The 12,092-nt window shown below is 36.5% G+C and overlaps 1 protein-coding gene across 1 annotated transcript in view; it reads left to right on the top strand.

Moving 5' to 3' along the window:
* VPS26A (vacuolar protein sorting 26 homolog A (S. pombe)) overlaps positions 1–9,221 on the top strand; it is a 31,703-nt gene extending 22,482 nt beyond the window's left edge. The window contains exons 7-9 of the mRNA XM_004680824.1: positions 2,475–2,543; positions 5,459–5,601; positions 7,588–9,221. Of these exons, the coding sequence (XP_004680881.1) occupies positions 2,475–2,543; positions 5,459–5,601; positions 7,588–7,701 (326 nt within the window). The 3' untranslated portion in view covers positions 7,702–9,221. The remainder of the gene's footprint in view (positions 1–2,474; positions 2,544–5,458; positions 5,602–7,587) is intronic.
* Positions 9,222–12,092: the final 2,871 nt, after the last annotated feature.

The following is a 12,092-nucleotide window of genomic DNA, read 5'->3' as shown; positions in this document are numbered from 1 at the left end:
GGCTTCACCAGAGACAGAGTGGGGAGCAGAACAGGCAGATCTACGAAGTACACTGCTGAGGGGAGCAGCGGGCGGGTCAGGAGAGGTCTGCCACGCATGTGGTCACCTCTGGGGCAGGCGGGAATCGAACTCACGCGGAAGTGGCTTTAGCCTCTCAGTGCTGTGCTTTAACCCACTGCGCCACCAGGGAGGGCCTGGTTGGCTGTCTTTTTACGAGTGGTTTTGTTTGCTGTGCTAGCTTTTTAGTTTGATGTAATCCCACTTATTTTTGTGTTTTGTTACTTTTGCTGTTAGTATCTGATTCACAATGTCACTGCTCAGAATGATGTCAAAGAACTTACTGCCTGTTCAGGTTTTTTTTTTTAAAGATTGATTTATTTTTGCATACAGAACTGGGGTATAGGTCAGAGGTGCAGGAGCAGTGAGTGGCTTTGCTAGAGACAGAGTGGGGAGCAGAACAGGCAGATGGATGAAGTACACTGCCGAGGGGAGCAATGGGCGAGGCAGAGAGGTCCGCTACGCCATGTGGGTCACCTCCTGGCTGGTGATCAAACTCATGCTGAAGCTAGCTTCTTAGTGCTGCACTTTAACCCGTTGTGCCACTAGGCAGGGCCCTATTTAGATTTTTAAAGACTGTCATGTCTTAAGTTTTTAATCCATTTTGAATTAACTTTTGTACATGGTTTAAGATATTGGTTCAGTATCATTCTTTCGCATATGTATGTCCAGTTTTCCTAACACTATTTATCGAACACTATTCCTCATTTATATTCTTTATTAAATATGAACTAATTGACCATATATATGGGTTGATTTCTGTGTTCTGTATTGGCTTATATGTCACAGCTTAGATTAGTACAGTTTTATAATATACAGTTTTGCTGTTGAACAGTGCTGTAGTTAATATTCATTACCTAGCAGGTTGTGTGTGCGTGTGCACGCGGAAGATAAAATCTGAGCAATGGTATGTTATTTTGTGATCTTCACTTTGTCCTCTGTAGAGGTTATATCAGTTTGCTTTACTGCCAGCTATGAATATAGATGACTGCCTCTTCTTCCTTATGTTCTCCTCAGAACAATGTTATGAAACAGTGTTATAATGGGGAAAGTTCCCATTATAGTTTGTCCATTCTAAGTAATGGTGAACATATTCTCAAGTGTATAAAAACTATTTGTACTTCTGTAAACTGCTTATCCATATCCCTTGTCCTGTTAGTCTTGTTGTTTGTGGAAAGTCTTCCCTTTTTTTATATTAAGAGCAGTCACTATGACCCTAGTTTGTCCTGATTATGCTGGTTTATGTTGTCTAGACATTCATGATGTCTGTTAGTCAGATTTATCATGTATTTGTTATGGACTCTGGGCTTTGTGTCAGTTAGAAAGCCTTTTCTCTTTTGTTTAAACCAGGGTTATGAAAATAAATTCCCAGGCTTGCTTGATTCTACTAAAATAATACATGATAGTTTGAGAAGTTGGTTTAATTTTGTAATTCATTTGGAATTTGTCCTGCTAAGAAGTATAGATAAGAGGTATCTGTCCAGCTTTACTTCTTCCCAAATGGCTGACCAGTTGTCTCAAAATCATGTTACTCTTTCATTATAACCTTTTATGTTTTAATTAATATAGAAACTTAGTTGTTCCTTTAGTTTCATTGATTTTTTATTGAAAATAATTTTAGGTAACACTATATAGGGGGGAAATTCCCTATTTTTAACAACATAGTGACAATTATAAACTTCTGTGGTTTCTTAATCTCCATTTTATACCTGCTAATAAAAGCTTAAGTGATTTAAAGATGATATTGAACCCAAACCTCAGGTTCCTGTTAATTTAAAAATACATTGTTTATTTAAACATATTTTTCTGATTTTAAAATTTATGATTAATTCTAGAAAAATTTTAATAAAAAGAACCTGTACTCGTCATATACAATAGACTTTAGTTATTTGCATATTGTATACAACACCGGGATCCGTACTATATATTTTGGTGGGTTTTTTTTTTCCTTAGAATATCATTGACTTTTGAAAATGCCTGGATTCAAGTTATTTCCTAGAGGAGTGAATTCTAAATTTCAAAGAACTATATGCCAATCAAGTATTCAGTTGATATTCTGTCTTACAGTTTAAATTTACTGCAACAGATGATAGTTTCAGAGTATTGCAGAAAAAACTAGCATGTTAGTGGTTAGTTCTGATATGTACTGCTAGTTTCCATTTTAGCAAGATACTAGCTAGCAGTGATAGAATTCTGTGAAAAAGATTCTCTCTGAACTATATATTATCATCTTTAGGAAGAAGGGGATGAAACTCTTCGTTGACTAACTGTGTTTAAGTGTGGATCTTAGCAGATGGGAATACAAATCAGTACTAAAATAATGTAGTTGGAAAATAGGAAGAATGTGTAAGAATGTGTAAGAATGTGTACAGTTATAGTCTGTAAATTTTTAATGTTGCTTACATTGTTGCACCTAGGACCCAGTACCACAACAGAAACAGAAACAATTGCTAAATATGAAATAATGGATGGTGCACCAGTAAAAGGTAACACACTTTTCATTGCTTCTCTTCTTTTGTGTTAGAAATAAACAAGGCAAACAGCCATGCTATTGGTAGTTTGGCCTAAAAGTATTTATTCATTATAAAAATACTTAGAATTCTTAAAAATTCTGTCAATGATTTTTTAAGATAGATTTATTTATGCATACAAAAGCTGGGATGTTGGCCAGAGATGTGGGGGCAGGGTGAGAGGATTCATCAGGGAAAGATTCAGGAGCTGAATAGGCACATCTTTTGAAATACACTGGGGAGCACAGGTGATAGGAGAGGTCTGCTGCGCCATGTGGGTCAACTCCCTAGCTGCAGTGGCTGTGGATAGCTCCATACTGTTGAGACTTAACCCTCTGTGCTACCAGGGCCACCAGGGAGGCCCCTTTCCAATGATGTTTTTAAAAGAATTTATATAGACTATCTATATAAAGCATAATGGTACTTATAGTTTGAAATGAGATCTTTTTACTCAGTGTATATTTAATATTTGAGTCATTTATATATATCTGTTCTCTAGTCTGAATTTGTATTTTGACTGTCTTCTGTTGTAACAGTTCATCTTGTTTTTTAATAAAGACTTATTTATTTATGCATAATTCACTGAACAGTAGGTGAAATATAGCTAGCTGACTATTAATTCCTTTGTGATTTTGGAGTCTTTATAGTCCAGAGTGAGGGGTGTAGGCCAAAGGTGTGGGGTGGGTGAGAGGATTCACCAGAGACAGAATAGGGAGCAGAACAGGCAGATCTACTGAAAACACTACTCAGGGGAGCAACAGGTGAGATAGGAGAGGTCTGCTGTGCCATATGGGTCAGCTTGCTGGCTGGTATCAAACTTGTGCTGCAGCAACTGCCAATAGCTACATAGTGCTGAAATTTAACGCCTTTTATCACCAGGAAGGCCCCAGTAGTTCATCTCTTTAAATCTATTTCTTCTTTAAAGATTTATTTATTTATGCATACAGAACTGGGGTATAAGCCAGAGGTGTGGGGCGGTGAGAGGATTCACCAGAGACAGAGTGGGGAGCAGAACAGGCAGATAAACGAAGTACACTGCTGAGGAGAGCAGTGAGCGGGTCAGGAGAGGTCTGCCATGCCATGTGGTCACCTCTGGGGCGGGGCTCGAACTCATGCTGAAGTGTCTTTAGCTTCTTAGTGCTGTGTTTTAACCCACTGGGCCACCAGGGAGGGCCTCAATCTATTTTTTTTTAACTCATTGAACAGTAGGTAAAATATATAGCTAGCTGACTATTAATCCTCTGTGATTTTGGAGTCTTTATAGTCCCATCATGTAAGTAATTCCATTACCTGATAGTCTTCCTTATGACAATGAAGCTAGTATTTCATTTTGAAGTTGACTTTGGCCTTTTCTCACTCTGTTAAAAAGTAGCTACCAGTTGTTGAAGGACAACTGTAGGTGAGGAATTATGATCTCATGTGCTCTAGATTTCCCTGGCACTCTTTTAGTTAAGTGGTGATACCCCTTATATTACAGGTGAAACTGAGATACAAAAAGGTTAAAGGTGATGTAGTGTGGGGGGGGAACTTTTACCTCATCCCATTAAATTTTCAGCTGGGGCTCTTGCAAAAAACCAATAAGAAGAAACAATCAATATGCAGTGCACATCATGTGGAAGAAACCGCAACAAAAAGTAGCCCAAAATGATGGGTTATAATTTCAATTTATGTAGCATCTGCAAAGAACAGCAAATTTGGAGAGAAGTGACTGGACAATAAAGCAATTTTAGACTCCAAGGGTAGCACACTGGCTGATGCGTGGGAGGAAATGAAGCAAGGTTTGCTTGCAGCCTCCCATCCGTGTCCCCACTCCTGGACTGATGAGTCTGTCCTCAGTAAAAGAACTTACTACCCTGCTGTAGGTAGAAAATGGGGAGTTTTTTCTCCCTTTGCTGCTTCTTAACTGACTTTTGCTCAAAATGATTTTATTTCAGGGACATAATTTTGTAGTGACATATTCTTATTTCTTTCACTGTCACTAAGCATTGCAGAGTTGGATTTTGAGTCCAGACCTTTCTTAATTCAAGACCCATGTTTGTATATTCTTATTATACAACATTAGTTTGTAAAATTTCAGCTGCTACAAATTTTTATGAACAATGATGGATCACATTTTTCAGATAATAACTATGTACAAGGAAAGTGTTAATAAAAAAAAAGATTCAAAAGAGAATATACAAATAGCCATACTTAGGAAAAGAGAAGCCATGAATAGCAGTCTTATGTTAGGTGGTAGCTAACTAATGAAGGAGTGATCATTGCAAACATTTGCTGCTTTTAGATGAGTTAATTATAAGAATTTAAGAAATAATACACAGGACTAGAATGGTCAACTTCATAAAAATAGAAAATAAAACCACTAAAATAGCACTTACCTACTGGCACACTTTTAAGCTTTTAATATGTATTAACCCATATAGTGTTACATATTCTCTACAGGATGGATATTATTGCTAGTCCCCATTTTATAGATGAGGAACTTGAAATGGTTAAGTGACTTGACTAAGGTGACATAGTCAGTAAAAGTTGTTGAGATAGGAGCCCAGGAATTCTGACTTCTAGAGCAGAGCCTCACATAGAGGTGATTTTGGTGCCTGTTCTACTGTAGGGGACATTTGGCGATGACTGATGATGGTTTTTTTCTTCTTTTTTTCTGTTCTCACACCTGGGGAATGCTGCTGGCATCTAGTGGGTGGAGGACAAGGATTCTGCTACCTCGACAGTGTGCAGGCCCTTACCACAAGGGCAAATTGGCTGGCTCAAAATGGCTCTAGTGCTGAGGCTGAGAAACCTTGGTCCAGTTTTTTATGTTGCTGTTTCATGATTAGTTCTTAGCATGTGATCATATTTAATCATCTTTTAGAACTTAATGGAAATTGCTTGCCTTCCAGGAGAATCAATTCCAATAAGACTATTTTTAGCAGGATATGATCCAACTCCGACAATGAGAGATGTGAACAAAAAATTTTCAGTAAGGTACTTCTTGAATCTAGTCCTTGTTGATGAGGAAGACAGAAGGTACTTCAAGCAGCAGGTATAGTGGTGTCGAGGCTGATTTTTTAAAAAATTATTGTTTTTTTAAAAAGAATATTTTATTTATGTATATAAGAGCTGGGGTTTAGGCTAGAGGTAAGGGGCATATTACAGGTGTGGGGATGGTGAGAGGATATACCAGAGACAAGAGAAAGACGGGGAACAGGGGGACCAGTGGAAATGCATTGCAGAGGGGACCAGTGGGCAAGTCAGAAGTCCCTTGTGCCATGTGGGTTAGGGCTGGGCATCAAACTTGTGCTGCGGTGGCTGCGGATCACTTCATAATGTTGAGACTTAAAACCCCTGTGCCATTAATGAAGCCCCTAGGCTGATATTTTATTCTAAGGCAGTTTGAAAACACCTAGAAGACACTGACTTTTGATTGTACTGAACAAGTGAGGTTTTCTAAGTCAGTAAAGACAGAGTGTGATAAAGAAATAAGTGTGAATTTAATTATGTTGTGATAGATCTCTTTCTAGTCATCTGTAGGACTCAGAATGGTCTCTGTTTGGTAGGACTTTTAATTATTTTTATTTAAAATGTTATGGTTTTTCTCTAATACTTGCTATTTACTTTTTAAAAATCAGGCAATAAAGAACAGAATGAAGTTAAGATCAACAGAAATTCCACCGTTGTATTTTAATTTCTAAGACAAATCTGTGTATTTGTATATAGATAACATTATGAATGATTATGCATCTTAAATTGCTTTTTCACCCAAAAGAATTTTGAATATTTTACCCTTGTCAACAAATACTGACCTTAACTTTTAATGACTATTAATTTGATGGGTTTGGGTTTCCCATTTTCCCCTTACTAAATAGAAAATGGCCTTGAGATGGCCCATATCTAATGGTTCTTTTTAGTATAAAACATGTTTATGTAAACATAAATCTTGTTCTCATTTTAAAATGATTAAAAGCCTTTAGAGGAGTTTAAATGACAGTTGTGCTTAGAATGATCTTTTTGTGTTCTGAATCAGCTTAGTATTTGAATGGCAAATTTTGTGCTGGGTACTACGAAGAATACAAAAATTACTTTTTATAAAAAAATTTGCCCTCAGGGTCCTCATTGCAGACACAAGGAAAAAGAAGGATTATATACCTTAAATAACAGGAAACTGAGTAATTTAGAAGAGAGAAAATTAATTCCACTTAATCTGCTATACTGTTGTATAATCAGGCATTGGTAATTTATAACTTAAAAATAGACTGTATGAAACATACAGTTTTTTGATCAATTACATATTGTGACCCTGACTCTATGGAACTTCCCATGGGCATCCATTTGGATGCTTAAATTTTGATGTGTTGATTGGAAGAAAAAAGCCTTTCCTGAGGCAAAATTTAAGAATTTAGAAGAGGTTTCCTGATGAATTGGCTAGAGCAAGATTTAGATAGAGGAATTGAGATACTGGTAAAAGTAAGAAAAATTGAGTACATTGAAGACAAGGAAAGTGTTTGATGGGGGATAGAGCTACCAGAGGGAAGGGAGTGACTTAGATAAAGGCTGTAGAAGACCTTGGATGTATGCATGGTTGGAGATTTATCCTGGCAGCACATGCAATCCAAGTAATGTTCTAGATTAATTTGATTGTAAAAGGAAAAATGGATTAGGAGCCTTAGGTTACAAAAGCAGATCCAGGATTCTATTTTAGTACCTAAAGCTTGAAAGTGACCTGAACTTGAACTTGGATCAGGTATTAGAATATGAAACCAAAGGGCAGATTTTAAGAATTATATAAAGAGGTTAATAGCGAGAAATTTGTGCAAGTTTGGAATGCTGGTGTCTGTGAGTGCTCATGGGTGGCACGGAGGTGGCAGAAGGGTCAATCCAAGATTAGAACTGGGAAGGGGCCTGTTAGGACAGAGGGCTTTTGTAGGGAAGAATTTTATTATCATTAAAATTGAAGAGGCCATGTTTCTAAGGTGAAAATTTAAGGCATAGTATGAGAACATTAATCTGTTGATGTTTTGTGTTTTATTAGGAGATCATTTTGTGGAGAAAGGCTCCTGAAAAACTGAGGAAACAGAGAACAAACTTTCACCAACGATTTGAATCACCAGAATCACAGGCATCTGCTGAACAGCCTGAAATGTGAACTGAATAGGAAAAAAAAAAGAAAAAAAAATCTATTTAGTTCAGCAGGTTAAAGATGGTTGCAGCGTGTGTGGGGGTAAAAGGCCAAAACTCCATTTATAAGTCTTCCTTTATCTTACAGTGCTGCATTTATTTTAAGATATAACTAAATGTTCTTCATGTATATACATTCAAAAAGTGCTTTCTTTGAAACACTGGAACTTTCTTAAGCTGCCAGTTTTTTTTACTGCACACTTTGGTTTAATAAGCACTCAAATGCGTCAGCAAAAAACATTAAAGATTTTCATGTGAATAGGCTGGTATTTGTAATTTTGCTTTCTTTCTGCATAATGTTGATTATAAATATTTTTTCATGCTAATGATTACCTCTTACTGTCTACATGCAAAAAATTACTTTGTGTTCAAATAAAATTAGAAAACCTGAGTGGCCCTAAAATCCTGCAGAGATTTAAAACATAGCATCTCAATATTTTTGAGAATTGTATGTATGTTTTTACATATGTGCTTGAGAAATATATATGGAATGTTTCACTGTAGGTGCTTTCATGGCTTCCTGAATTTTACCCTCTTTGAAATCTTCTGCACTATGAATATTAAAATTTTTCTCCATGGGATTATTGGACATATCATTATAGCCTTCTCTTCCCTTTCCCCATATTTAGTTACATTTTGCGACTGTCCAGCAAGCTCTTGTTTTGTGCATTGAGGAGTTTACGCTATATTGGCATTTTAGAATTTGTTAAACTAATTTTTCTGAAAATATTTCAAAATTTTTTAATTTAAGGATTCTTTATAACATATATATGCAAATACAGTTTTCTGACCTCACAAATATTCTCTTCTCTTTACAGGGGGAAATGTGGGGAGGGGAGGGTCTCACAGGGCCTGTGAAACATGTAGTTAATCAGGATTCAGACAATTTCATGTTAAACTGAAAACTTTGGCTTGCTCAAATTTAAATTTAAACTTTACCCACTCTTTATTTTTTTAACACTAAATTCAAGTCATTTTCTCAGCATATCTAAAAAAAGGTTGCAGTCATCTGTTCATATGCATGGGGTCTGATCTCAAAATACATTATATGTGGGGTGTAGGAACTAAAATGAACCCTGCTATATGAAACTCTCATGGTTCACTGGTTTTGTACCAGTATTTTTTTATATACAGCGCAAGTATTGTCAGTTAACCTTACTTTATGAGTAAGTTAAGAAACCCAAATTAATTTCTTTAAACCTGTTTTACTACTATGGCACTTTAGTAAAATGGTCAGTAACCTTTACTGACAAAGGGTTCCATGTGTTGTGTGCTGGAACATCTGTTTTCAATGTGGTTATCAGTGAAGGGTAATGTTTTCTTCATGTTAAGTGCCTGTTCAGAGTTTCAGAATTAAAATGCCAAATATTTTCATGGTCACTTGCATGTAGTAATCTAGAAAATATTGAAAGAAATTTTGAAAATCAGTTGCATTTAACCAGCCTCAAATCGTGCAACCATGATGTATAATAAAGAATTTGAAACAAATACTGAGCTTACTATTTGAATGGTTAAAATAGCTCTTTCCTCAAGTCTCATTGTCAGATTTATTGGTGAGGACAAGACTGTTCAATAGTTTAGAAGCTATAATTGTGGCAATTTAGAAGTTTTTATAAATAGCATCAATCATGATTTTAAATAACTAGGTAGCTTAAAGCACTGTCATAAACAGGATGCTTTTCACTTTATTTCAGACTGTTGCATAACCAATTTGAAACAATTAAATTTCCCATGTGGTGAATTGAGTAAAAGGTTGGCCAGTTAATTAGAATAAACTGAAAATGAAATTTTGTGTCTTTAATAAAAAGTACAAGATCTAACCCAGTGGTTCTCAACCTTGGCTCTATTTCAGTTCACTTTAGGAGTTTTAAAAAAATATGTCAAGGTTCCTGTCCAGACCAATAAAATTAAAAAATTTCAGGGCCCAGATGCCATTACTAAAAAAGGCTGCTTACGGTTACAAACCACTGTCTAAACCTTTTAAACATATAGGTATTTCTCTATAGTGAAAAAAAATTTTAATTGTTAAGGTAGGAAAAACCTACCCTCTTAGGTTCATTCAGTGTTTGGGAAGCTGCTAATTAAACTGACAAAAAATCATTAACAAGAGAATAGCTCAATAGATGACAGGATTCACAAAAATGCGCATAAAACATCACTTGAATTTAGGGTTTACATACCTTCTTGATTGGGGAAAGGGGTTGACTGATAGTAAAAAATGGCATTTTAATAGGGAATGTTGCTGGGAGAAAGTGCACATATGTGACAGCAAATTACCTTTAGGAAGACTAAATCACTCCTAAGGAGATTTTTGTGAGTTTTGCTTAGGTGTGGTTGTTTGTATAGGGTTATAAGACTATTCCCTGGATGCACCCCAAGAAGGTATTTGTATACTTTTGGGAGGTTCAGGAACTCAAATACAACTAGAAATAAATCTTACACCAAAACAGGATATTCTGGACCTCCTTAACTCATCAGTGATGAAACTGACAAACCTGCATATAATCATACCCCTGTTTATTGTGCTCTTGGTGACTGCCCTTAAATGACCACCCCACCATCCTTTGTATTTAGCTGATTATTGAAGGATGTAACATTCAGTTAGCTTATACTGGGTAGCTCCTATTTATACAAGAAGTATAAATGCTATTAAACTTTTTCTTCTAAATCTGATTATTTGTTAGCCTAGAAAAGTCAAGAAGAAAAGGGGGAAATAACCCTTCTCCTCCCACAGTATTCTACAAGGGATTATACTACCTTGGAATGAAATGTAATTTAGAAGTTTAAAATTAGATAAAAGCACAAGGAGGAACAGTTACCCTTAAGTAGATCTTTTAGGCTTCGGGATTTCTATGAGCATAATTCTTATGTCATTCCCTATTTAAAGTTGTTTAATGACACAATTCTCTGGTAGTTTAAATTCCACATTAAAATAACACACCTTCAACTATTACATTATTTAAAAAAAAAAACACCTTCAGTTTTGTTACATAAGACTTGTATACCCCTTCAGTTTTGTTACAACAGACTCCTAGAATACATACAGATCCTCCATCTAATTTCTATGACAGTAAAGCGCTCTTGGCCAACCTTGCCTGATCTTGCCAATTCCCAATCAAGGCATACTGTACACATTTTCACCACTGCTCACTTTTAAAAAAATTAAAAATTTCCCCTTTAATTGAAACAACATTGCCTTATACATTGTTTAAATTTCATTTTGTGGATTTTAAGCAGTAAGCCTGTTGCTTGTGTTTATACTCTGTCATATACACAATTTCTGAATAAAAGAACCTTATTTTCATAGGTTAAAATTAAAATTAAAATTATCCTTAGAAAAAGATGAGTCCAGGGCCTCCCTGGTGATCTAGGGGCTAAGTTTCAGCACTATCACTGCTGTGGCCTGAGCTAAATCCCTGACTGGGTGGCTAACACACATGGCGCAGACCTCTTGTCTTCCCTTACTGTATTTCAGCAGACCTCTTGTCTTCCCTTACTGTATTTCAGTAAATCCGTCTGTTTCTGTTGTCTCTGGTGAATCCTTTTAACCCCCGCACCTCTGACGTACATCCCACTTCTACCAAAAGAAAAAAAAAGTTAAGTATTTGCAGTTTTTATATTATTTAACATGCACTGGTCTTAACATCTCAATCAGATCAGAAATGAGGGGAAGAGGTAGTTTGCATGTATCTGGGATGTTTAAAAAGTATCTGTGAACCAAAGGCACAAACAAATTGTTAAAGGAACACCTTCTTGACACAGTTATTACTTACTACTCAGTATGTTCCTTGAAAGTTGCAAGATCTTAATGGTTTAAGTACAATGAGATTCGGAAATCTAACAGCACATGTTGAAAAAAATGCAAAGTAGCCAACTAAAGCAAAAAGAACTACATTTTGGCTAGGGTACAAGAGGACATACTTTATGCCATGCTGTTGTGACACAGCTCTCTGGTGCTGGACACGAACTGCTCACATTAAAGTACACGTACTTACAAACGTATCGTCAAGGGCTCACTTAATAAACCTGTACAACAAAATTACTTAATCACCTTCCTGATGGGCAGATCAAGCTATGTTCTCTAACGTTACTGCATCAGGAGCGGAAATTTAATAGCCCAAGAAAATTTTGGGAAACGTTAATCACTATTTCAGTCCGCAAGCCACGCTGGTGCCCGCAGAACAGAGAGGGACTTCTCTAGATCTCGCACACACAGCTCACAGCTTTGCACGTGAACTCAACCCGCGCTCGCAACACGCGCTTAGGGACAGGGCCAGTTCGCGTCACGTGACATAGTTCGCGGGCCTCCCCCGACATCCGGAAAGATGCCTGATTATTTTCATGTCTTTAGCGAAATAC

The sequence above is a fragment of the Condylura cristata genome, unplaced genomic scaffold, assembly GCF_000260355.1.
Source record: "Condylura cristata isolate star-nosed mole 26May11 unplaced genomic scaffold, ConCri1.0 scaffold00011, whole genome shotgun sequence".
Taxonomy (NCBI): domain Eukaryota; kingdom Metazoa; phylum Chordata; class Mammalia; order Eulipotyphla; family Talpidae; genus Condylura; species Condylura cristata.
This window is presented reverse-complemented; position numbering and strand designations above follow the sequence as displayed.